The 26,376-nt window shown below is 35.5% G+C and overlaps 1 protein-coding gene across 2 annotated transcripts; it reads right to left on the bottom strand.

Moving 5' to 3' along the window:
- Positions 1–1,835: 1,835 nt before the first annotated feature.
- Positions 1,836–25,653, bottom strand: LOC6566572 (lachesin). 2 transcript variants are annotated; one of them, XM_001993079.3, is made up of 9 exons: positions 25,052–25,653; positions 19,246–19,352; positions 16,170–16,386; positions 13,310–13,468; positions 13,048–13,176; positions 6,475–6,625; positions 5,546–5,688; positions 2,550–2,678; positions 1,836–2,318 (listed from the first exon to the last, which is right to left on the bottom strand). In XM_001993079.3, the coding sequence occupies exons 1-9, from the start codon at positions 25,347–25,349 to the stop codon at positions 2,095–2,097; spliced, it is 1,557 nt and encodes a 518-aa protein (XP_001993115.1). In that variant the 5' UTR covers positions 25,350–25,653; the 3' UTR covers positions 1,836–2,094. The 2 variants fall into 2 exon arrangements, with proteins under 2 accessions (XP_001993115.1, XP_032595269.1); XM_032739378.2 differs by having other exon boundaries at positions 1,836–2,258; positions 25,052–25,652.
- Between the last annotated feature and the right edge of the window lie 723 nt (positions 25,654–26,376).

Genomic DNA, 26,376 nt, shown 5'->3' with positions numbered 1-26,376 from the left:
AATAGGTTCGAAGTTACCTCACACTTTGCGAAACAACTAATTGTTTATTAATGTGATGTATTTCGTATACCCTGTAAATGCGAAACAGAAGGGTATGCATATAGTGAGAAGCGTGTGTGCAAAATATATTTGCCTAGCAGTATCAGACTGATTACTTCCTAATTTTCTTACACATTTCAAAACCCGCACGATTGCGAGAGGCAACATTTATATTGACTAATCTTGGACTGGTAATCTTGGTAAGCAAAAAAGATTTTTATCAGCTTCAAGAATATATATTCAACGTGGAATCCTTCAACTTTATCCAATCTTAATTATCTTTTCAAAAGCAAAAGCAGGACAATGAGTAGTGCTTGATCTACCGACAATAAATATTTATTATTTAAATGCACTTACCTTAGAAAGGAGCAACATTTTTTAGTATTTCTCAGATCTGCATAGAAACAGGGTATTCTTTGGTCCAATAGTAGAACAGACCAGAACCTTCGTATTTGTTTCATTACGTATTGCAAATATGTGCTGATTGTTGTTGTTGTGGTGGCTGTTTGAGTTCTTGGTGTTGTTTAATTTGGTTGATAATCAAGCATTTCACACATATACACTTATTATTTGTTTGTTGTTGTTGTTGATTTTTATTTTAATTTGCTCATTTGGATTTGGGCTTATATCAACGCCATTGCCATTGCAATTACAGCTCATTTCGTATTCTTAAATACAAGTTACATAGTTATATTGTATATATATGTATGTCTATATGGGCTTATGTATAAACTCGTACATATATATATGTATATATATATATATATGGATATGCATATATGTATTTTTATATGCGTATTCTTGTGTGCCGTTAGCTTTGCATTTACTCGTAACTCATTCATGTATATGTATATATATATATATATATGTATTTATATGTATAATTAACACTTCTTGTTTTGCATTGAAAGCAACACAACTCTTAAATGTTTAACATTTGCATGAAGTATTTTTTACAATAATGTATAAGCTTTAGTTACAATTTACTTAAGTTTATGCTTAAATATTTCAACAGATAAATGAGAAAAACTGGAAAACTGCTGGCAATACAAAATATTGTGCTTCTGATTGGATTTATTTGTTCAAAGTCTGGAAATATGTATATTTAGAACTAAGTCAAGTGTGGCAGCTATGATTATGTGTACTACTTTCTATTGAAAATCTTAGGCTTGAAGCACATTAACAACTCGTCAACTCAGTTAAGTACTTACAATTTGAGAGCAGCATTAGCTATAAAGCGCTTGACCATATACCGTCTTAGAGAGCTATTAATAATACCGACGAATACTTTTAACACAGAGGACTCTACAAATTAATAATAAACACACACAGTTGCATATTCACATGTGTATTTATATACGTATCTATATGCTATTTAATTTAAATGATTTTTATACTCGATATGTGTTGTTGTTGTTGTTTGCTTTTACTATTTTCGCAATTTAATTTTGCATACCTCAAGGCGTTTGTCCATTTAAGTCTGCATGTATGTGTGTTTGTGTGCGTATATGGGTAAACAAATGCCATTAGCGTTTAACGCAGAAATATATATATATATATATATGTGTGTGTGTATATATATGTCATCATATAATTATTTAAGCATTACTCAACTTGAGTGCATTAAAAGGTTTAATTATCCATTTTTAATCTGCTTCTTCTTTAAGCCCAAAAGCGTTAATGCAAAATTAAATTGCAATTGTTTGCTCTTATGAAAGTTAATAAATTTTAACTATACACGTAATTATGTTTAAATATTTGTATATATATATGTATATATATATATAGATGTGTATATAGATAAATGCTAAGCTATTATGTTTGCTAAGGTTACTCTTAGGGTTGTCACAATATCAGTGCAGCAAGCTCTGTTTGGCTTAGTTGCATACGTTTGTTTTCTGGGGGCGGATCATAACTAGGGTCTGGTTAGGTCATAACTAGGGCCTATATGAGTACTCGTTGTTTATAATTAGTATGTAGATATTGTTTTGCGCTAGTTGTTTGCCTCAAGCCTTACGGATATGTAGCTCTCAGTTAACACACACACACTCACACTTAACTAGGTCCAGAGCCAACCGCGCCAAGTGACGTCATTAACATTAATGTTGGTAACAGTGCCAGCCACGCTATTGCCACAGCGCAGTTGGCGCTGTCGCTGCTGCCGTCGACGGCGACGCCCGGAGAATTGCCATTTCCGCTTATCGCAGTCTGCGATTTATCTAGGAAGGATTTTTGTTCTGATAAACCGATTTCATTCAAGTTCGATTGATAGCGCGTATCTTTTTGTTTGTTTGGTTTGTTTATGATGATGAGAGCACAAGAGACAAAAACACAGAAAGAGAGAGAGAGAGAGAGAGAGAGAGTGAGAGTGAGTAAGAAGGGAATATAAACAGAGGGAACGAAAGAGAGAGAACAAAAAGAAAATATGTTGTGGTAAAATGAACAAGATGCCAGCGAGTATCTCGAATTGTTCTGATGATCAGCTGACGATCAGCTGCCCAACTACTCACTTTTATCCTGGCCGTAAATCGAACGCGTCGAGTCCGAGTTGCCATAGCCGAGAATATTATTGCCGTTCTCGTTCCAATGCGACTCGCTTGTGTAGAGACCCGAAGAGGCAGTTGTTGGGGGATAAGAGACTGTTGAAGAGAATTTGTGATCTGGTCAAATAAAGCCTCTTATTTATTGTGTTCAAGTAATGTAAATATTCCCCGATATTATACTGTATTCAATTTGTTGATACAACAGCCATATGCTCTGGTTACTCTGTCAAAATAGCAGTAGGTGCCGAGTTTGTCTTATTGTTTTTGCTTTTGCGTTTATTGTTTATGATTCATTTGCATACATTTATTTTTATTCGTGCTGCTTTCCTCCAAGTTGGCATGTAAATTTATCAAATTTGCCATTTTTAGCCAGTTTCATTCCATTTGATTTGCTATGCGATTTATTTAAAACTCGTGCTGCCTGTTTTTGTTTTGACTGTCTCTTTGGCATCTCTCACGCCATTTATTTCATACGCCCGAGTAGATATAACAAAATGCTAATTATTTTGGGTTTTCATTATGTGACAATATGCACAGTTCTCAGCTCCGCCCCTTTCCTGTCCTCCTGTTGCCCATCATCAGCAAATTGCATTTGCCCATTAATATTAAAGCTCGCAGCTTCCCCGACAACATCATAGATATTTTCAATGAAAACACGTTTTAATTATGCCACCCCTACCATTTTTCTGCTCATTTGCCTAAAAAGGATTCTGCACTTTCCACTATTTTAAATATGCATAATCATTTTGATTGTCAAACGGCTATTGGTCACGATAGTACTTATTAAATTAAATATTGAACGCTCATTGTGCGAATCTCATTAGAAAATAATTAAAACATTGATTTTACTTTGCGATATTTTGAAGGATGATGCTTAAAATCATTTTGACTTTAATTAAACAATACTCAGAACTTTAGCCAGACTTGATTTAGTTCCAATTTCCTTCTTCACAAATGGATGACCTATTATTTTTCATTCCACAATTATTTATAATCCGACTCTGATGTATAATTTAGTTTGTAGTTGAAGCCAGTCCAAACCACATTTGGCAACTTTAAGCTGCCCTCAGCAAATCCATCACGTAATTAAACTAAAAACGTGATATTAACTCCCAGCTTGAACTACAAAATTCAAGAGAGTTGCAAAAAGAAAAGTTACACACTTTCCTTGCCATCGATGCAAAAGAAAATTTAAGTTCGTAGCACATGTGAGTAAAAATACAGCATATTCCCGCCCAACTCAGGCCAGCCATTGCCAATCTCTTCCCAACGCATCGACTTGAAACTTCCGTCAGGACAATTCGGCAAACCCTGCCCAACCAATTCCACACCTCAGGCAGAGTGCACGTGACTTGATTTTCAGTGGCCTGATAATGCCTCAGCTCAGCTGCCTTACCCCACTTTCTTTAGGGCATTTCGTTCCGTTCCGTTTCGTTTCGCCCTAAACCCGAACCCTAATGCCAACACCAACCCCCGCTCCACATTGCAAGGTGTTGGGCATCCGTCTTATTCCCTCTCCCTCTTTGGAAGGAGAAGGTCGGAACGCTGGTCATCAGAGCGCCAGGCAATTAAGTCCGACCATTTCTGGGCTATTGCGGTTGAGATTTTCTTTGTTCTGCTTTTCGCCTCAATGGCTAATTGGTTGAAATTTGTCAATTCGCGTTAGGGCCAATGCGGCACTTTTTCAATATGTGGGTGAGGTTTTTTCACCTCCGGACATGGATCTCTTAATTAGCCAGCTGTAGCCAGAGCTCGTTACGTAACTTTACGATTTTATTGGGATTGAATTAATGCACTTCAGCTTCAGTTGCTTAAATTTATATTTCTTGACCGAAATCTGAACACTTTTCAGCATATTTAAATGTAGTCGCTAAGCATTATATCAAAACATTAATGTAAATATTCAGCACAGATACGCTTGGTCAGATATTTACCAGAGTTGTGCTAAATAAAAATGCTTTCACCGTGCAAAAAGGATTTACAAGATGAACAAATAACTCGCAGAGCGTAGTTAGTCGTGCATATCGGAAGAGGATTACTTTCTAGTGGGAACAGGAATGTTAGGTTAAAAAATAGTAATCTACGTCGCCGTTAATTAGCCAGTGCGGTGAAAAGGGAATATTTGATAACACATTTTCCAATACTGTTTTTAGATTCTTCTTCTGTTTAGGAATTTATTTAATATATTTTATTTTATCGTGTAGAATAATCTATGAAGACAGCAACAGAGTTGTTTGTAAGCAGGCAGCTTGTCGAAGGAATCATTGCACATTTAAATTGCTTAATTAGTTAACCAACCACAACCAGCCACAATGTGTGGTTATACCCAAATTATTTTATGAAGTGCTAAAAGCCACAACATGAAATTGTATGGGTTAATTCCAAGATAAACACAAACACAGACAAACATTTGATTGTGATCAAAACGGCAATTGAGACACAAACAATTCACACAAATAACAAAAGATACAAGATTTCATAAGTTAGTTGGAGTCTTGATTTAATAGCCAAATGATAAAGTTTTAAATATTTCTTAAATATTATAATAGCTATTCAAAGTTTCTTTACGCCTCGCATTTCAGCGTGCGACTTGTGTAAATATTGTTTTAAAAATTGCTTGTTCCACATATTTCTTAATTTGAACACATCCCCAAGACGCACTTATTTACTCTCTGCACACACATTTCACGAAAAAGGCAATTTCCATTAAAATAAAAACACAAACAACTTACTCAAATGCTGACTTTTCATTTCCAGAACACTAATGTTCCATGCTGCGTATACGCAACATACTTTCCTTAACTGCCTTCCACTATGCATTTGCTATTTAGTTCTTTCAACTTTTGTTTGTCAAACAACTCAAAATGCATTTGATGGCAACTTTTTGAACAAGCTGACGAATTGCACGACGTGTGCTGAATGTCTGCTGTCAGCATTTTTGCGATTATAACTTATTTACTTACCATATAATCGTATAATGCCGTCCGTTTCGCCTCTCGGATTCTTGGCTACGCATTTATAAATGCCATCATCGCCGCTGCCAACATTGATAATTGTCAGCTTCATGTGGGTCTTATAAGCGGGCACGCCGACGCTCGATTCGACTCTAGAAAAAGCAGAACAGTAAAAGATTATGGTTAAAATCACCTTTTCTGGTATGCAGACACATTAAACAAAAGTTTATCGATTTATACTGAATTGCTCTTGATGATTTAACCAATCAAAACTTAAATTAGAGCCACACATATAAAACTAATCTGGAAAATACACGGTTAATTTAACCAGCCAATAACCATTGTGAACTAATTTCTTACTTGTGGCAATAAAGAATAAAATTTTAGCATTCACTTATGGTTGGGATTATTTCACAATAAGTATTTTTATAAGAAATCGATAAAAATCGATATTCGCAAATCGATAAAGCCAGATATCTCCCACAATTTTAAGACTACAGTCACAAAATTTGGTTGGTAGGTTGTTGGCAATATCCTTCAAAGATCGGCATATGCCACGCCCACCTCCACCGCGCCCACGCCCCTCGCCGAAATAAATTTCAAGTGGCTATAAATTCCGCAGTTTTTGAGCTAGAGCCGTCAAATTAGGTAGGTATGTTACTGGTAGGCGCGTTTAAGAACCGATAACATATTTTTTATGGTCACGCCCACACCTACGCCCATAATCGTTAATGCCGATATTTCGAAAAGTATAAATCAATAAGCCAGCATATTTCCAACAATTCTAAAGATAGATTAACCAAACTTGGAAGGTAACTTGAAAGGTAACTTGCTGGTAACCTCTAAGCCCATATCTTCCTTCAATTTAAGAGCTACAGCTACCAAACTTGGAAGGCAGATTACTAAGATCGTACTACAAATTTGTGCTTTCAACTTACTTGTATTTATACGAGTCATGTATGATTGGTCCCTCGCCGCGTGTCCAATAATTCAAGGATGTTGGATGCGCCTCCGTAAAACATTCGATGGTAACGTTGAAACCTTCGGGTGCGCCAACCAATTGATGTGGTATGAGCAACATGGGCGGAACTAAAATTGATGTTGAATAAGAAAAAAATAGAAGTATTTATTTAAAGAAGCAATTATTAAAACAAATGTTTAAAAGCATTAACAAAATGCTTATGCGCGTTGTATTATTGAAGTGTATAATTTTTGAAGAGTTTTTGTACTGAAATGTTTTAGATACTATTAAAAATTCAGACTTCAAACACTTGAAATACTTGTTTATGTCAAACAAATTATTATTTTAGAAATAGGGCTAACAATTTTCAATGTAAATTACTGAGATTATCAGCAATTCCTTAGCTTTTAATACAATCCATATTGTCTGCTTAGTGATTCAACTTCAATTTGCTTTGAGAGCACATCGGTTTCAATAGCAGAACAGCTATCAAATATAATAGTACTTTTACTATGCTATACTTGAGTAATTTTCACTTAACTAATTAGGCTGATATCATCAGCACTGTGAAGTTTCGGCATTAATCCAAATAACTTTCAGGTTTCAAGGCTCTTCTTTGCTGCAAAGCACTACAGCGTCCACAATATCCAGTCACGTCACTTAACCCGTTGACAAGTTAATTAAGTTGCGCATTTTGTCACACTTAAGCCGCGTGACACTTAATATCCTTTTGATTAAGGATATTAAAAAAAAAGACAACTAAAAGGTGACCAGCCAAACCGTCAAAAGGCAGAGATACTTAAGGCTACTTTTCGTAAACATAAAAACGACGCTAATTTGTGTTCAAGCTGATTAAAATTTCAATTGGCTTGGGGCAGAAGGGAATTACGACTCAGAAAAAGAGGGGAAGGCTGGAGAACCCTTCAGAATTGAGCCGCAGCTTAATTGCCAGCTCATGGCCTGTCGCATAAATCAACAAAAGGTAAAACAGCCGCAAAATGACAAGGTAAAACCGATGAATGAATGGAGAAGCCATTCTGCTCAGTCTAATGATGATGACAGACTCGGGATCCTCTCTTTTATGCTCTACTTCTCTCTATCTCTCTCTATATCTCTTTCTGTATCTCTCTGACAATAGCTGTGGCAAATGCAAAATGCAAAGAAATACAAAAAAAATGTTCATTAGTGCCCATTGAGGAAAAAAGTAGGTGGAAAATACGACTCGCATTTAATCTCTTAATTAAAAATGTGCGCGGTAGTGCACCTGAAGTGTGGCAAAAGTTCTGTTTGGGATACTAAGTATGTCTTGTATACCTTTAGGGATTTTCGGTGCACATTGACATATTTTTGTATAGGTGTCCTTTTATAGAAATTACCGACGAGGCGCAGAAGCTCAACAGATGCACACAAATAACAAATAACAAATAGACTCCAAGTCGTTGAGGAAAAAAACAAGCCAAGCAAAATACTGAATAATGCTATTCATAAGATTTTTCATGAGCTGCGCTCGCTGAAAGAAAAATAGTTTTTTTTTTTCTTCTCTTTTTCCTATTTATACTCACTTTGAATATGACTTGTGTGTGTGTTTGTGTGTGTGTGTGTGTGTTTGTGTGTGTGTGTGTGTGTGTGTGTGTGTGTGTGTGTGTGAGGTAAGGCGAACTTTTCCTACCGGGCAAAGAAAAGGCGCAGCCTCGTATAGTTCTGACTTGTCTTGGCTCTCAATTTAAATGAAAATCAGTTGCATAAAAAATTATACTTAAGATCTTGCTCGACTTGCATTTGCATAAACCAAAGCCAGAAAAAAACCACTATATACATGCATTTGCCATATATATATATATATATATATTTCTTTATATACTCACAGATACATATATAAATGCTGGACGAGCGAAATGAATAGAATGCATGCATAAATTTGGCTTGAAACTTTGCTAGTCAATATGCAGCAAGGAGCAACTTATAAAGTTACCGAAATGGATTAAAGAGATTGTATGGTCATTGAAGTTCCCGTCGTTATGATAGAATAATCTGATTCAAATTGAGAGCAAAATGAAAGCTGCCATTTTGATGCCTTAATCGAATTGCATAAATTGCAAAAATAATGATAATTGTTTCTAAATTAGACAAGAAAGACGAAACTTGAAATACGTTTTAAAATATGAATTGATACAGAGAGCAGAAGTCTCAAAGTCACAGAACAGCAAGCTTTAAGAGAACCCATTAATTTGATTGAGAATCAAATGTTTGAATTATCCTTTTTTCTTTTCAACGCTTGTCAACTGATTTTCAATTCCAATTTGTATTTGTTATCATACTCTCCTCAAATGGCACGTGCAGTGGCCAATTCCCTTGTCCATTTTTATTGTCTACTCTCTACTTTCTCTCCTGCACCCCCTTTTTGTCGACCCCTTTCGGTCAATCGCAGTACAATCAGCTCGTTGCCATCATCTTGTCCACTTGCCATTACACTAATTCCGCAAATATTGCACTAACATGCCTTGGTGCAATCAACTCTACCTTTACGCCAAACAATGCCGGTGTATTTTAACGGCAATCTCTGGCTGTATCCTCCTCCTTTCAGCCGTAACGAGGCTTCATTAACTGCTAATTTTCAAGTTGTTTACACTCAGCAATGGCACCTTGCAGTTTTCTCGGAGCTGCTAGACAAAACTGCCACTCAACTGTCCACTGACTACTGAGGCGCAAGCACCAAACCACTCAGCGCAACCACCCATCTCGCACCACCCACCACTCCGCCACTCATCCGCCTACTGCCATTCTAAATTATTGTTGACTCAGGACCTTTTTTTGCAGCTACTTGACTGGCTGACTGGCTGGCCACTTAGCAACTTCGTTGGCTGCTTTCTTGAGTTCAGCTCTTACAATATTGTCGCCACTCAATTGTAATTTAAATCACCGCCAAGGACTGGACAGGAAATGCTGAAAATGTTTGTCCTGTCGTTAAGTACTTCAGTATTTTCTCATCTATTCTCTTACACTGGGCATTATCATTTTGCCAGTCATCGTATATATATCTATATATATATTGAAGTATTAAATAAATTTATTTTTTACTCTTACATACAAAATTACGATAAACATGTGATTCTAGTGATAATTTACTATTTGGAATTAATATTTATTAAATTGATTTATTTATTTAATATGGCCTAAAAAAGCAATTTATTCAAAATAAAAATTTTAGTTTAATTTAAAATTAATAAATAAATAAAAGTAAATACATAATAAATCGTATCTAAATTAAAGATTGATAAAAATGTTGTAATGCAGCTTAGCAAAATTATGCAACAAGCAGAAGGAATCATTTTGGACACCGACGCCAAAATATCTTCGAATATAAGTAGTAAATTTTATATATACATGAGTTATTCCTTATCGCATTAATATCGATAGTGAAAATACAACAAGTGATTAAGAGATTATTTAAGTTAAAACGCCATATATAATAATAAGCATTTAAAAAATAATATAATTGCATTTCCATAATTTGTTCCTTATTTTTACATATCCTATCATGAATCGCAAATTTTAAAACAGCTTTATATATTTAACCCCAGATCATATGATTAAGTGAGCTATAATATTTAATAGTCGACAGTTTGTATATAATTTTCCATTCTCATATCAGATTCAACTTTCAGCTTTCACCTCTTCTGTGCCGTTATGAGATATTGTGCACTGGGTGAAATGTAAGCCAGTTGAGCTCAGTCAGTTGTCGGTGTTTTAAAGCTCTGCTAAGCGTCGACAAATTGTATAAAAAGTCCCAAGAAATTATATAAATGCTGAATATCTGGATTGCATACCAAATTAGCTGCTTAAGTTAACGATTCAGAAAACCAAAAGGCTAGAAATTGTGTGTTTTTTTGTTGCTGGAGTGGCTCAGGTTAAGGGTCGTTTGCAGCATATGTCGTCCTTATGTTCTGCTGCTGCTGCTGCTGGTGCTGCACAAAGCAAACAAATCAGTATGCAGTCACAAAAGTAAGAAACAAATTCGATACACACACACACACACAGACGCACACTCAAACCGGAAACAGTAGCTGAATTTGTTGCTTCCTGTTTGTTAAGCAACGCACGCCAGAAGCACACAGCAAAATAAAGTAAAAGAGAAATAAAAAATAGAGGAAGAAGGAGCAGTGTATGTATGTGTGTGTGTGTGTGTGTTTCCTGGCTAAAGGACATATGCAAGCTGTCACAGTTGTTTTAACAAATTGTTTGGGGAGCTGCTGCACACTTTATTTTATTTTATTCTATTTTTTTTTTTCTTTGACAGACATGACTTTCAAATTTGTCTCAACCATATTTAAAAATCAAATCCATGCTTAAGTAAATATGCCTGGTCTCAATACAAACTATTGCAATCGAGCACTGGTTTTGGGATATTTGCAATTTGAAGACCAATCAGAATTTAAAATTGCTAAATATTGTCACACTTAGAATAAAAATGTACTCAAGTCTCGAAGGATTCATGTTTACTTAATAACTAAAATATTATTTTCAGATTTTTCTGAAATCTGAACGGGTCTTATGCACTTTTTTCTTTTTGGAGAGAAAGATCTGCATGATAAACAAATACTAAATAATATAGATTAATTCATATTTCATAAATTCGATAAAAAAAATATTTTCAGCAGTTTATTTATTAAAAGATAAATCCAAGAACAAAAATCTCAACACATTTAAGGAGTATTAATTTTTGTTAGAAAACTACCTTTTGAAAAAGATATATTTCTGCCGGAAAACCTGAACTTGCGGTTGACAGATTGTATTAATTTGTTTTCTTAGATATAACGTAAACAAATATATTAACAAAAAAGTAATGATGATCATTAATTTTGATAAGTTGAATTAAATTTTGATATTTGGACTCCGGTCTGCAAGGGTATTTAATCTTCGGCGTTTTTAAGCTAACCATTCTTCAAGATTATGCTATTCCATTTGAGTTTTGTATAATTTGTTCAAACAATCTCATGTGCATCAAATCTGTTTAGTTTTTGTTCGTATTTTTCATGTTTTCATATTTTCCCAGTCTTTGAGTGCCCCACTCAATGCCAATGCACATTTGTTCCCGGGTTCGTCTGTGGCAATCAGGCATTTCCACTTCTTTTTTAATGGCTTCGCTTCGCACGCGTGCAACTCGTGTTGCACTTTTTGCTATTGCTGTTGCTGTTGGGGAGTGACCTCCTAGTGGGTGGTAAGTACTAGGTACCAGTTACTGCATACTGGCTACTGGTGTTGGCCTGTGGCCTCGGGGTTTGTTTGGCTGTCGTTTAGTTTGTTTTGTTAGCTGCCAAGCGAATGTCGAGCACGAAACAAAAATAGATTTATGCTTGCGGCATTTTTAAGTGACAGCCAACGAGCAAATTTTCTGCGACCACCCGCCTACCTGACGGCCACGCCCCTCGATTGTTGGCTGCTGACATGACAGCACACGGTCAACATCTGATGTGACTGTCGCTTGTAATAAATCTTAAAAACAACTGCACACTGATTTGAAGTTGTCCCCTTTTTTCTTGCGTTTATTTTGCTGAGTTTTTTGTTTTCAAAATTGCGGCAACATCCAGAAGTGGCGCCTTGAATTACGATCAGCCAAGAACAGTGGACAAATGTATATTTACTGATTGGGTGAAATAAGTAGATATGATCCTAAATAAAAGAAATTACTCATAAAATAATTGGTTGGACTTGAAAGGAATGGTTGAGATAAAACTTAAAATGTAACAAATAAAAGAAAATGTGGGTATTCAAATAAAATATTGTTAAATACATTTATAAATACTTAAAAAAATATATTTATAAAATTGGAAATAAATAATTTGTTTCAAATTAAAAAGATCAGTTAAGCTACAATTTGAAAGGTATCAAACAAAAGGGAATGTAAAATATAAAATACAGTGTTAAAATTGTTATATATATATATATATATATTCTCAATTTATAAACTGGCAAACAAATCGCCGAAAGTACAAACAGTTACTAAGATGTGTACTCAATTCCCGTTTCACAAATTCAAATTAACCACAAAAAAAATAAAAAAATTTATCGAGTTCCACCACTGTGCACATTTACAATGTGGCTATCAGATCAAGTTTAATCCTCAGCCGCGAAATGGAAATATGAGTTGCTGCGGAACAGCAAAGCAAACAGCAGCAGCAAACTAAAAAGCGGCCACTCCACGAATTCATAAAGGTTGTTTTTAGCCATCAAACGATGTTGGCTGACACGTAACAAAAAATAAATTGAAAATCATTGTACCAGGCCCAAAACTATAAAGCTGTGTTTACTTTTTTGGTCAATTTCTACAATTTAGGCAAATGTTTTCAATTTTTTGAAACATTTCAATATTGGTTTGTGCGAACAAATCTGTAAACGCATCAAGTGCTGGGCAAATAGTATGAAATACAGAATTTTGGTCAGTAGAACGGAAGAATCACTTTATCATTTTCGTCCTGACAAACAGTCAAAAAGTAAAATCTGATAAGCACCCATCCCATACCCCAGCTACCCCCCTTTGATGTATACTCACAGTCCACGCTGACTTTGATGCGCTTGGAAACCGTTGGGGGCACGCCGTTGGATGCAATGCAGAGATAGGCGCCCATATCCAGGCGAGAAATGCGAGTTATCTCCAGCGTATCGCCTTCCCACTCGTTCACTGTAATCGAAAGAGACAGAGAGAGAGAGAGAGAGAGAGAGAGTGAGAGAGAGAACGAGAGTCAGAGTCGTTTGAAGTCGCTTAAATGATTGATGCACCTGCCGATGTCCACTGCGTTTGCTTTTGCACTTACCTATGTGATTCTTATTGATGGCTATGCGCGAATTATCATCCCTTTTCCATTTGATGATGGGCCGGGGACTGCCGCTCGCCCGACACCTCAGGGAAATGTTGGCGCCCTCGCGAACGATGACGTCGCTGGAGCTCAGTGAATCATCGATATTTGGTGGCACTGCAAAATTGTGTTGGTTACGTTAAAGGTATGTCGAATTTTTACTAAATTCACTACGCATCAAGAAGTCGAACCGGAATTGAAATCGAGATAGAAAACTGAATGTTTACTGATGGAAATTCAGCATCGGAATCTCAAATCAGAGCCTAAGCGAAACAATTTTTTAAAAGCCACAAATCGGAACAGACTGTATCAGACTGAAATACAACTCAGCTGAATGTGAATGTCTTTTTTCAAGCTGGAATACGAGAACTTATGTGTATTCAAAATTTCAAGTCATTAGCTCTTATAGGCTCAGAGATGCGCTTGTTCTCGGCTCTTGCCCGTGAGTGAGAATATTTTTGTAGATAATATGCTATGCATTGTATTTGTTGTATTATAATGGGTGACTTAGCGATATGTATTATTCGTGCTCCTTTCTTCCATCGCTGGCAGCAGCCACTGTTGTCTGCTTAGTGCTTCAACCGATGTCGATACCAATCAGATATTGATACTTCACTGATATCGTTATTGACTCAATTACTTGCTCACAATAGTATCGGGACAATGGCAACAAGGTTGCCAGAACGCTTTGACCGCTTCTTGTTTGTTTATCACCTATTCTAAATCCCATATATATTTATATATATATATAGGATCAAAGCGATCTGGCTATATACATAAATACATACATATGCCTTGTGGGGTCGGAAATGTTAGCGTCTGTTTTTTAAATATCTTTGCACACCCATTTCTAATGGGCTTAGCCTATAATAAGATAAAACTGACTGACCTATATGATATACTATATGTATTTGTTTAATGTTAGTAATTTTTTTGCTTAAATAGTATCCGAGTTACGCCCGAGTAGAACGTTCCCACTTCAAACTTCTATATTGTACCAGTAACTTCTGGTAAAAATCAAGATGACAATTCGTAATCAAATCGGATTTCTTATATCTAACGTACCAAAAAGGGAAAAAGGAACATAAATTTGTTTTGGTTTGACAACCTGCCACAAATTAAATGCCAAACAACAGGGCGCAACTGTGTTTGAGAGTTAGTTGTTACCATCTGTAAATTGTTATATTCATAATCCGCTTAAGTAGAAATAATGCAAGTGGTAATCATGAAAACCATTTAAGATTAAAGAGAATGCATTCCGTAATAAATGCATGTGCCAGCTGCATTTAGACACATATATAAATCACCACCCACTCTGTCCAAATAAGCTGAATTTTAAGCGTCCCTCAGCTAAAATACATAGGTAATAAATTTCATTGTTTGTTGGTGTCAGTTTTGTGTGCAACAGGAAATTGCAATTGAAATGTTTTCAATTTCAATTTTTCCAGCATTGAATATGCATTTTATAATTATTTTGCAGTTGATTCAAATGCAGAATATCCGCGTTATTTTAATTGATTTGTTAGGGCCAATTAGGAGACAACTTTAAAAGCTATTGCAATATTCAGAAAATCTAATATTCATTCCATCCAATATCGCTTAAGAGCTATCGAATGGAATTGAAGCTGTCATTCAGATTTCCATTTATTATTCCTCTCGTTTATTTTATTTTATATTTACTATCCCTTATACTGGGCAGCTTGATCCTCTTATCTTTTATCTATCCAAATATAGCTCAATTTACGTTTGACAATTGATTTATTTATGAATCGAACGCATTTGCAAATATATTCTGTCATTAAATTAAAAAATACCCTTTTAACGCTATGAAATTATAAACTTTTTACCTGCTCACGTAATTAATGCGTTTTCATGTCTTTATTTTATTTTTATTTGTATTGTAACGGGCTCTGATTAGTGCAAATGATTTTGGCCAGAACAAATGCAAATATTTGGCAGTGAAACAGGCTTTGCACAATTTCACAGTAAGCTGTTTTGTTTAATTTCTTTTATTGCAGCACATAATTTTTTCATTAAAAATATGCGCTCCCTTTTGACCGAATCTCGCATGCATTTTTAATAATTTGTTTTGTTTGCCATCCAGGAAAACAATTTCGTCTGACCAAAAGAATCACTGAACTGTGCGCTGCACACACACACACACACAAATTAAAAAACGCACCAAAATTTGCTTTTGCTTTTGCTTTTGGCTTCCTCTGGTTTGAAGTTCTGTTCCCGTTCCCGTTTCCACTCCCATTGTTATTGTTTTTATTCCCTTAACCCATTAAAAATGGATAAAAAAGAGTATAACGATTGTGTCCAAAAGAATGAAACAGGCAGAAGGAAGCATCTCCGACCCCATAAAGTGTATTATTGATGAGGATCGAAAGCCGAGTCGATCTAGCCATTTCCAACTCAGAGATTATAAGAAATAGAGACAAATTTCGAATACAAGCTCCCGTATATCTCATTATATACATAGTCATATTAATGATAAAATTTCATTAAGATCGGACAAGAAACACCCGAGTTATAATCGAAAATGTATTGTTACATTGATCTGATTTCTATTAGCAGGGTATGCCATAGTCGGGCATCCTTACTTGTTTTACCTGTTTTTGTTGGAGCTCTCTGAAAGCCTAATGAATTAATTTTTTTAATACGGAGAGTATTTGTACAGGATTTTCGTATGTTTTTTGCGCCCACCTTTGGGGCTGGCCGATTGCTGATTAGAGCTGGCCACGCTTACTTGTTGATTTTGCTAGACCCCTTCCCCTTTCCCTTTCCCTTTCCCTTTCCCTTACCCGACCCAACTCACCAACAACATTCAGATAGCCAAACTGCGTTTTGGCCGTCACCGTATTGATCTGGCACATGTAGCGACCCTTGTCCTCCTCGTGCACATTGTTGATGTGCAGATACCAGGTCCGATGTCTGTCGTGCTTGTCGTGCGTGACACTGATGCGCGGGTTGCGCGTGATCACGTGATTGTGCACCGTGAGAATGGCCGATTGCTCAAAGTGCATCCAAGCGACCTGCAAAATCAAAATAATTGTGTAAATTCGACGTTATTTGCAAATGCGATATTAATATTTGCATAGATGGGAAGATGTGGAAAGTAATCGATCAGTCATCAGTCAGGAATAGCAACAGAGATAGATAATAAAAGTGAAATACGGGCTAATAAATTATATTGGTTCTTAGTCAGAATAAATACACTTGATTTTCGAAATTCGCTTATAAAATTCAGAAATTTGGCTTCTCGATTGCAAAATTAGAGTTTAGCTGCTTTATAAAGCTCAAACTGTCAACATATTTTGAAGCTAGATTGCTGGTAACCTTTTTTCTCAATTTTGACCTATACATTTTCTGGTAAGATCTTTCAGAGATCAAAAAGTCGATCCACCTCCACAGATAAGATCAAAAGTTATTGTCATTTGTTTTTACAAAATCCATTTATTAGCCATCTCTCGAAAGAGAAGACAACACTTACTTAATTGAAAATAAATATAGAAATGTACAAATGATGCATTCAGCAGCGACAATAAATAATTAGTCAAGTAGAACGAATATCAACAATCGTCTTATCCTAATTATAAATTCAATTCGTATGCATTTAAGCAACTAATGCTCAGGCTAGTGCCATACAATACTTGATTTAACAAAACTGGTTAAATAAATAAACAAATCAAGTATCACAGTTCTCTTCTAGCTGCATCTGCTGTAAACAAGTTGTTTTGCCAGACCAATCTCCATGTTAATCTTACTGCTAACAGACTCGACCAGCTATTCAAACGTTGCGGAAACTGATTAATAAACAAGCTGCTTTCTCTTTTATTCAAATAACTCACGCTTCCTTTGGAAAACTTCTGTGGAAGTGCAATGAAGCAGAAAGAGCAAGGGGCCAAAACAAAAAACAAGTCGCCTCTTCCTTTCATGCACCATTAGCATATTTATACACTGTTCACTTTATGATGAAGGTTGGATTAGATTTGAGCAATGAACACTTTTCGAATCGATAGAGGCTTTAGTATTAATAATGATCAATTATTAGTTGCTTTTCTCAAGTGATAATAAAGCTAGCTTAAATAATAATGAATACAAGCAACATATATGTAAGTTTATATTTGTTTTCATTTTATTAATGATTTCCTTTTAAGATGAGATTTCTTTGTGATGATTAATTGATAGATAAACCCGCTCAGACAATTATTATTTTTTTTGCAGTGCTTTCAAAGTATTTTCCAGTCGGCAAATTCAAACGTCAATAATTTTATTAGCTGTTTTTCTTGAGGTCCGGCAAGTGAAAAAAGCAAAGAGAAAAAACGCAAAATGATTTATTAATTAAGCAGCTTGCAAGAAATCAGCGTGTAATGAGTGCTAATGATTTGATTACTCGGCAGAAATGGCAAAAGAAAACCGATTGACGAGGCTAGATAAAATGTGAAGCAGAAAATGATGAAGTGAGGGAAATGCATTGGATGGCAGATTGAATAAAGGCCAAAGTGATGACGATAGCAGAAGTCAACTAATTGGTGACCCACATTGTGACCCAAGAGCCAAATAAGCATTTCAACTAAATGCCACAAAAATCAGCTTTTCGATGGTTGCACCACAAATGCAAGGATCACGGCAAGTTGCAGCTGAACCCCAAAGACATCATTAGCATGGAAAATGGGGAGCAATGCTATGAATGTGAATAGCACTTCAATTGCTGTAGCGGCGCCTCCGAGCATCATTACTGAGCACTCTAAAAGCTGGCTCAAGGAGCTAAGCCCAACTTACTGACAGAGAGAGAGAGAAGGAAAGAGAGAGGGAGAAACAGAGTGAGAGAGAGAGAGGGGTGTGGCTGTGCCAGCTGATATCTTAGATGTATTTTTGGCTTGCCATATCCAGGAAATAGAATCAAATTGAGGTGTAAATGCGAGCAACAAGAAAACGAGCACTGACGACAAAGCGTCTTTTTTCACACACCAGAAACGTGCACCGCATCAAGTAAATGAAATGGCCAAAACGGTAAGGGAGGGGGGGGGGGGGTAAACAGGTGGCAAAAAGCGTAGACCGACTGATGGCATGTTTAAGTAGCTGTGTCTGTGTGCTGGTGAGCAAGACTACCCGTCTGCCCATTCACCCACCCTTCCAGCCCCTTCCATTGCCAAACCGTTGACAGGCAGCTTCTCGGTTACATGTATTGCATGCGTGTTATTCATAGCTATCAGACACACACACACACACACACACACACAGACAAACAGTTTTGGCCCGCTCATGAAACCAGTCGAGTTTATTTTTATATGCGACACTATGATGCAATTTTCTCGCTTCCGCTTTTTACCATCGCTTCTGGGTTTACCAATTCTTTTCTCTTTTTTACTTTTCACCTACTTTTCTCATTTTTGTTCTCTTTTTTTTTTTGGGTTTTTGTGTGTGATCCTGATGCTGATGCTGAGCTGTGAAATTGCAGTCGTCTACGTGTGCACATTGCGCTGCTCCTTGCAACACTGGGTGTATGCAGCGTGGTATGTTGCATGTCGTTAGATGTTATTAAATAGTTTTTAAAGGGACAACCGGGCGAAAACCACTAAACGTGTTTATGCCCGCTGCACAGGTATGCAAAAATGTGGCTTGGCATTTCGTGAAGTGAGCTTCTTAACCAAATATTGGAATAGTGGACTTGCAGTCGGAATTGTTATGGATTTCAATGCTATTTAGCTGATCCTAGCTATCGTAAAATAAGTGCCAGTTTGGCTTCCTTTTAGTCAGTTAAGGTCTAAGCAGAAAGTAATTCAATCTTAACCTGCGAGATTTTGATCTGTTTCCAATTAGCAAAAACGAAAACTTAAAACTTCTGCAACTTAACCTATGTATCAAAATTAGATTTTCGTAGTACCCACCTTGTAGGAGCCAAGATTTTTAACGGAGCAACCCAATTTGACATTACGTCCAGCAGGTACAGTTACGTTTTCGATGTATTCGGTAAATTCGGGTTCTTCAACAACAACTGCAACAATGAATAGAAATAGAACACCAATTATGTATTTCCAACAATTAAGTATATATATTTTGATAATTAAATTGTTTTTCTCTAATTTTAATTTTAGAATTATGAAAAAAGCATGCGCATAATTTTCATAGGCAAATAACAATTATTAAACAAAATATCAGTGTAAAATAATTAAGTTGTATTCAAACGAAAGTCAACATAATCATATAAATAAATACACTCAGACTCGAATTATTTACTTTAAATATCAACAAGTTAAACAATTTTTACTCTTCGAATTTTTCTGCTCACAATCAGTTAAAATTTCTCTTCTTTGTCATCACAACTTTCATTAATATTTAATTAATGAACAAACAGTTTGTTTCTCTTGCGAATTTTTGCTGACGTTTGAGTTCTTGTTTTAATTTAAAATAAATAAGTAAGCTTGATGTTTACCGTAATATGGAATACAAAGAAAATCAATTTTAAAAGCAATCAGGGATGAACTTATGTTTATACAATGAAAATGATTTGTTAAGTTTACCATATAAAATCTGTTTTAAAAGATGTAAAAAATACACAAATCGAAATAATACAATTCAATAAAAGTTTTCAAATAATTTTATAAGCTATCGATTTGTATCCATTCATCAACAATTACTAAAATAGGCGCCAAGAGTATGGTGAATTTCAATAATTCAGGGTAATTTCTGATTTTCTGCAAATTATAAATACTCATTAGATACTTTGCTTTGCTTTGTGCGGCTTAAGAATGTTTGTTTAATTGAATTCAATCGCTTTGAGCCGTGTACTAATAAAATACCGTTGCAATTCAATTAACTGTTTAGCAGAAATGTTATTGAATCACATGGCCGAAAGGCAGAAATGAAGCTTAGAAGGCTCAAAATTGCTTTAATCAGCGAGCTAAATTGTGAAATGTGCATAATTATGAAAACAGTGCAAATTCTGAAAATCATTTTACTTAATTAACAAATAAAATAAATAATAAATTTATTTACAAAGTTGTCAAATATACTAAAGACAATTTTCTTTCTTCGTACTTCTAGATGATTTTACTAAATTCATTTGAATTTTATTAGTTATGCAGAATGTGTGGCAAATATATATTATAATTCTTAACTTCGATTCGTATATTTATTAATTAATTTAAAATATGTTAAATATTTAAACAAGTTTATATTCTACAAAGTCAATCATCTCAGAAAATGCTATGTTTGCAAAAAATGAGAAGTTTTATGGATAAATACATAGATTTTAGTAAATGTATTGTTCGTAACTCTGTAATATTTTATAGTTCACATATGCATATACTAGTTGTGTTTTTTGTCACGTTTTTATTGTATCTGTCTGTGTACATAACTATAATCTAAATATTTATATAATTTTTAACACTTCGAATATGCATTCATAAAATGTTCGCTTTTTGTCACATCATTTTAAATTTGAAATACATAACATTATTATTGAGTATCGATTTTGCTTATATAACTCTAGCTCACTAATGAATTCAATTTCTATTGTTATTTATGTAAACTTTTGTGTGTGCTTAACTTAATTTTCTGTGGCTGCGATTCACGCAGCCCGCTTGTATGCAACAGTTTTGGGCCTAATTAGATATTTATAATGCCCGGCAGCCTCACACTCAATCTCACACGAAAACATACACTCACACACACACACACACACATACACACACTCACACACACCACACACATACAAAGAAATTCATGTAATATGGCATAGTGCATAAGGCAAAAGTCAATACAATTTGGTTAGCGTTGCCAATTCCACTGGACCCTGGGGTCTAAACACACCCAAACATACACACACACACACACACATACACACACACACACACAAACACACACAAACACACACATACACACATGTACACACTCGTCTATAAGCGCACTAATGCAGCCTTCTGGCATTTGACATAGAGCATTGTATTTGCCACGCCCACAACATGAGTGAAACCATCTAATTATGAAACAACAGCTGGCCGAGGCAGAGGAATGGTTAGTGGATGGAAGGGAAAATGTTGCATAAATTAGTAGCAGCTAAGGCAAATGTAACCATGACATTCATGTCGACTCTTTTTCATCCAGTGCCGCATGCACTTGAATTGAATTGAAAAACATAAAGCATAGAACAACAACAGCAATAGCAACAAGGAAAAGCGAACAGACAAAAAAAAAAGAAGAAATTGTAAATGCTGTTGCAGCTCAAGCGTGCAACCTTTTTGCAGCAGCGTCAAATTCTCTGCATAATCATGGGATTTCATCCAGCTGCAATTTTCGCGCCAGAGCGCGTGTCTGCATATAAATTTTTGTCAGCCCACCCACACCCCTCACCTGTCTGCCCCGCCTCTTCGCCCACTTGGCAAACTACAACAACTCAAGGCCTAAAAAATAGAGTAAAGCGACTTACTGATGTCCTGCTCAATGTAAATTCAACAAGGAACTTTATTTTGCTTTAAGTTGACGAATTTTCTTAAAAACATTTAAATTTAAAGTGTAAAGAATGAAAAAGTGAAAGTGATTGGAAAGTCTAAATTAGATTAATTGAAACAGCCTGTTTATCTTGAAGTTTGGTCAATTATAAAAGAGCAAACTATTTAAAAACATATTTAAATTAGAAAAGAGTTTTAGAGCATTCATTATTAAGCTGAATATGCATCACAACTAAGTTAAAACTAAACAAAGTTTAAGTGGAGAAAATTGTAAAAATGCTGTTGTCCAATGCTTTTTGAAGCCTTTTTCCAGCCAAATATTTTAATTTTCTTGCTTAAAAATAGTTGTTGCTTTCTCTAAGAGAAGTGTGTATTTTATTTCTTATATATAAAGTAATGAGGCCGTAGGGATTCGTCTTCTAGTCAGCAATGGATTTCAAGCTCAAACTGTTTGAAAATAAACCAATAACTTGCGCCATAAACAAATATTCAAATTTATTTATTCACACATATTATTTTTAAAGGTATTAAAAGATTTATGCCTTGATTGGTTGACACCCTTGAAACTTGAAATTTATTCTGGTTTACACTAAAAAGCTGGCAAAACAAGTACCTATCATTATGTTAGATAGATCGATAAGAGCCAAATATTTGCCAGTTAATATATGTGTGGGCTATAAATAATATCCAAAACTGTTCAGTCTCTTTCCATTATGCAATATACCCACTTTTGGCAGGTTTTTACGTCTGGCTTGGCAGAAAAAAGTTGGCAATGATATTGGCCAGCAGCAATTGATGCCAGAGCGGGAGACAAGTTTGAATGGTAATTGGAAGAAAAGAACGGAACAGCAACGAGTGGTGGGATGTGGTTGATGGTTGGTGACTGCTGGGAGGGTGGTGGGAGGGGAGTCTTTGTTGATATGGTTGATGTCGCCTGTTGCGACATAAATTGCATTGCCTGAATGAATTTTGCGCACAGTTAAGCGATATTTGTTGCTGTTGTTGTTGTTGTTGTTTTTTTGCCACTCCTGACTCTGGCTGCACCTGAGAACAATGACAGCCGGCATGGGCTATCTCTTTCCCTTTCTCTTTGTATATCTCTCTGCCTCTATCTCTATCTATCCCTTTTTGTGTCTGGGATTTTCTTTTTTCACGCGTCGTCTCTGTGCAGCAGCAGCTAGCTTTCAATTTTTGGCATATAGCCGTGTTTCACTTATGACCCACGGCGACATTTTATCCCGCCCTGTCGCACTTCACTCGCCTCTCTCTCTCTCTCTCTCTCTCTCCCTCTCTCTCTCTGTATCTGCGTCTGGCTGTCTGTCTGTCTGTCTGTCTGGCTGGTTGGCTGCCTGTCTGTCTCGCTGTCAGTGTGTAAATATGATTGCCCGAGGTATGGCGCCTACGAGCCGAGTGCCATTGATAGCATCAGACACTCATGTCAGACCCACAGGCAGAGCTGGCATAAAGATAACCAAGATAAGTATGCCATATTACACAAAATTGCAAAGTCCCAAGCAATTGGATTGCTTCATAGCAACTACCTGGCTATCAAATACACTGCGTATGGCCTCGAACGAATAAAGCAAGAAAGGTTCAAGGGACTCGGATTGATATTAAAACTAGCCAACAGGAAAATCTGTCATTGGATTGAAATAAAGACAGAATAATCAACAGGATCTGTTCCTATTTATCAAATATACCATTAACCAGATCTATTTAATATAATCCTTATAATCTTTTCTATATTATGTTCAATATATTTATATTATACAGCAAATTATCTTATACCTCTTGAAGACGATATCGCCGTCGACTATTTTCCGTACAATTCTGCTAAATATCACAATCCGAAACTTAAATTGTATGACGAAGTTTAGTTTTAACCTGTGCCTTTCTCTAACGACTTAAAACACAAATAAATCGCAGAAATTTATATGTATATTTAAATTATATTTATATTTCTTACACAAATATTGAAAATGTTCATCAGCTTTTTTTCAATCCTATTCCTAATAAAAGGAAAACGTGACTTTTTCATAAATTTCTATAAAAAATACTTGTTATCAGCCTAATAAACAGAGCATTCGTGCGAAACAATTAAGTTCTTTACATTTTTTGGCACATTCCTTCCCAAGGCATTTTTTCCTAGACTTAGACTAGAAAAAAACAGAAATTATTTAAAACATAAATGCTGCTCAAAATAAAATTAAAAAAAAAATTGGCTACTGGATGGTTTAAGTTTATTTAATGTTTTTAGAAAACGAATTAAATAGCAGTCAAATTGATAACAACAAATCAATTTTGTCTTTGTTTATATTTTGTTTCTTAAATTTTAAAATTGAATTTGTTGTACTCATTTTTTTATAGCGAACCTCTTGTTTGCGGTTTTCTTTTTCAGGACCTTCAACGCTCGTTTACCCAATGACTGAATTTTGCCTCTTCACGAATTAGTTAAAATTATCATTGATTTGCTAGGCTTGAAAGGATAACGCGAAAAGCTCTTAAAAATAAGTGTTTTTTTTTATGTTTAAGTAAGTTGAATTTTACCACAAAATGGAAGCAAATTGATAACTTTCACTAGGTCCATAGGAATATTTGTATTAGTTAATTTTGAAATTTCCACTTCTTGCAAAATAAATATTTTTTGCAAATTTCACTAATTATAAAACACATATTCGATAATTAATCTAATCAAAAGCAAAAAACGCCGTAAAATCATTTTTTATGTTGCTCATGTCAGACAAAACAACAAATTCCACGAAATTTGAAAGGGAATTAACGCGAAAAAAAAACTTTGCCCAACAAATGGTGGCAATGAGCACTGGAGGATTACAAACTCTTTTTTGTTTTGTGTCTGATTGGGATTTCCCGAATCTCTGCATTGAATTTTGAACCAATTATTGTAATTAAATTACCATTAAAAGTTGTTTATATATTTTTTATTTTGTTTTGGAATTTTAGTTTTATCATGCATAGTCAAATATTTATATTTACCAAACGGAAAAAAATGATTTTAATTTACACCTCTAACTATGCTAAATAATCTGATGCTGACACATCTGATCTAAACAAATATTACTTCCGATAAATTAAACAGATATGCATATATTTAAAGTAGTTATAATTTAAAAATAATAAACTCTGTTCTCTTTTTGATATTATCAACTATTGTATATTCTAAAAATGCAATATTTATTTGATGTCTTGAAGTAGCTATTGAGAGTTGATTGTGGGGCGTGCTTACCATTTAAATTCGATGTTGGCACATTGGGCACACCGCCGGCGACAATTATGCCGTTGCTGCCGAGGACGGTGTTGCCGTTGGCGGTGGCGCCACCGTTGCCAGTTGCTGGTGCCGCTGACTTGTTGGTGCCACTGTTATGCTTGGCACTGCTGGTGCCGGAGGCACCAAAGCCGCTGTTGCTGCCGCTGTCGACGTTACCGTTGAGTATCTGCGGCAAGATGATCTTATTGGTGGAGTCCCCCGCTGTTGCCATGAGCACTAGGAGGGCCCCAATCAGATGCCAAGACGGCAGCAACATCAACTTGCCGTTGCCTTGCCACTTTCCCCAGCCAGGAGCACTAACGTTGGCCTCCTCGCCTGGCCTAAGTGCATCTCTCCACGCGAGCACTCCGCGAGCCGCCCAATTTAGCTTCTCTTCCCCTCCGCCTCTCAAATTTGGCCAGCGGTGCGATTAAATATTGTTCGTACTTTATTTTCGCTTTTTTTTTTAGCTTAGCTTTTCACACGGTCTATTTTCGTAACTTTTTTTTCACATCATTTTTGACTCAGCAGTTTTAAAACGTATTAATTTAAATTCCTTTTGAGTGTGAGAACTTTTCACTGCTATAAATAGGAAAGGAACAACTCAGATATCATATAACATTTAGTGCCTCCATCTCGAATCGTCTTTTCATTCTAATTTGTTCATTTTTTGATACTGATCAAGAACATATATGCTTTAATTTTTCATTATATTTGAAATATGCTGTTTCTTCATGAAAATATTTTCGCCATAAGAATTCTTAATAAGAATTTAATAAAATTAATAGAGAAATGCAGACTTATACGTATTCCCTTAAAATTGTTATTTATTGTCAAATAATAAATTAAATGAATTTATAAAATAAACTAAAAATTCGACCCGAGGATTTCGTGTTTTCTGCGGTGATTTATCGAAGTATCTCAATATCACCAGCGGCTCGTGTCTTAAGAAATGTGTACAGAATGTGGTAATAGCTTAACTTATATTTAAATTACTTATGATTTTATCATTGACTTCGCAAAAACAAATTGGGTCACATATCGGTTTTATTAACAACCAAAGAGTAATTTAATCAGTCACAGCAACGAAGACTCGCAATAGAAACATTACATTTTGATTTGCTTTATTGATGCTTTTTGATAAACTTCATTGAGTCCCAATTGACTATTCAAATTCATTTAGAGGCAACCACTTTGCTCTAATCTACAAAGCTGCCACACATCAAACTTAAGCGATTAGAAGCAATAAAACATCTACAAAATGACCGCATAAAGAGCAAATTAAGCTCAGCAATTAAATTTGA

The sequence above is a fragment of the Drosophila grimshawi genome, unplaced genomic scaffold, assembly GCF_018153295.1.
Source record: "Drosophila grimshawi isolate 15287-2541.00 unplaced genomic scaffold, ASM1815329v1 contig_1377, whole genome shotgun sequence".
Classification (NCBI taxonomy): Eukaryota; Metazoa; Arthropoda; class Insecta; order Diptera; family Drosophilidae; genus Drosophila; species Drosophila grimshawi.
Note: the sequence above shows the minus strand (reverse complement) of the source record. Positions and strands in the feature narration are given on the sequence as shown.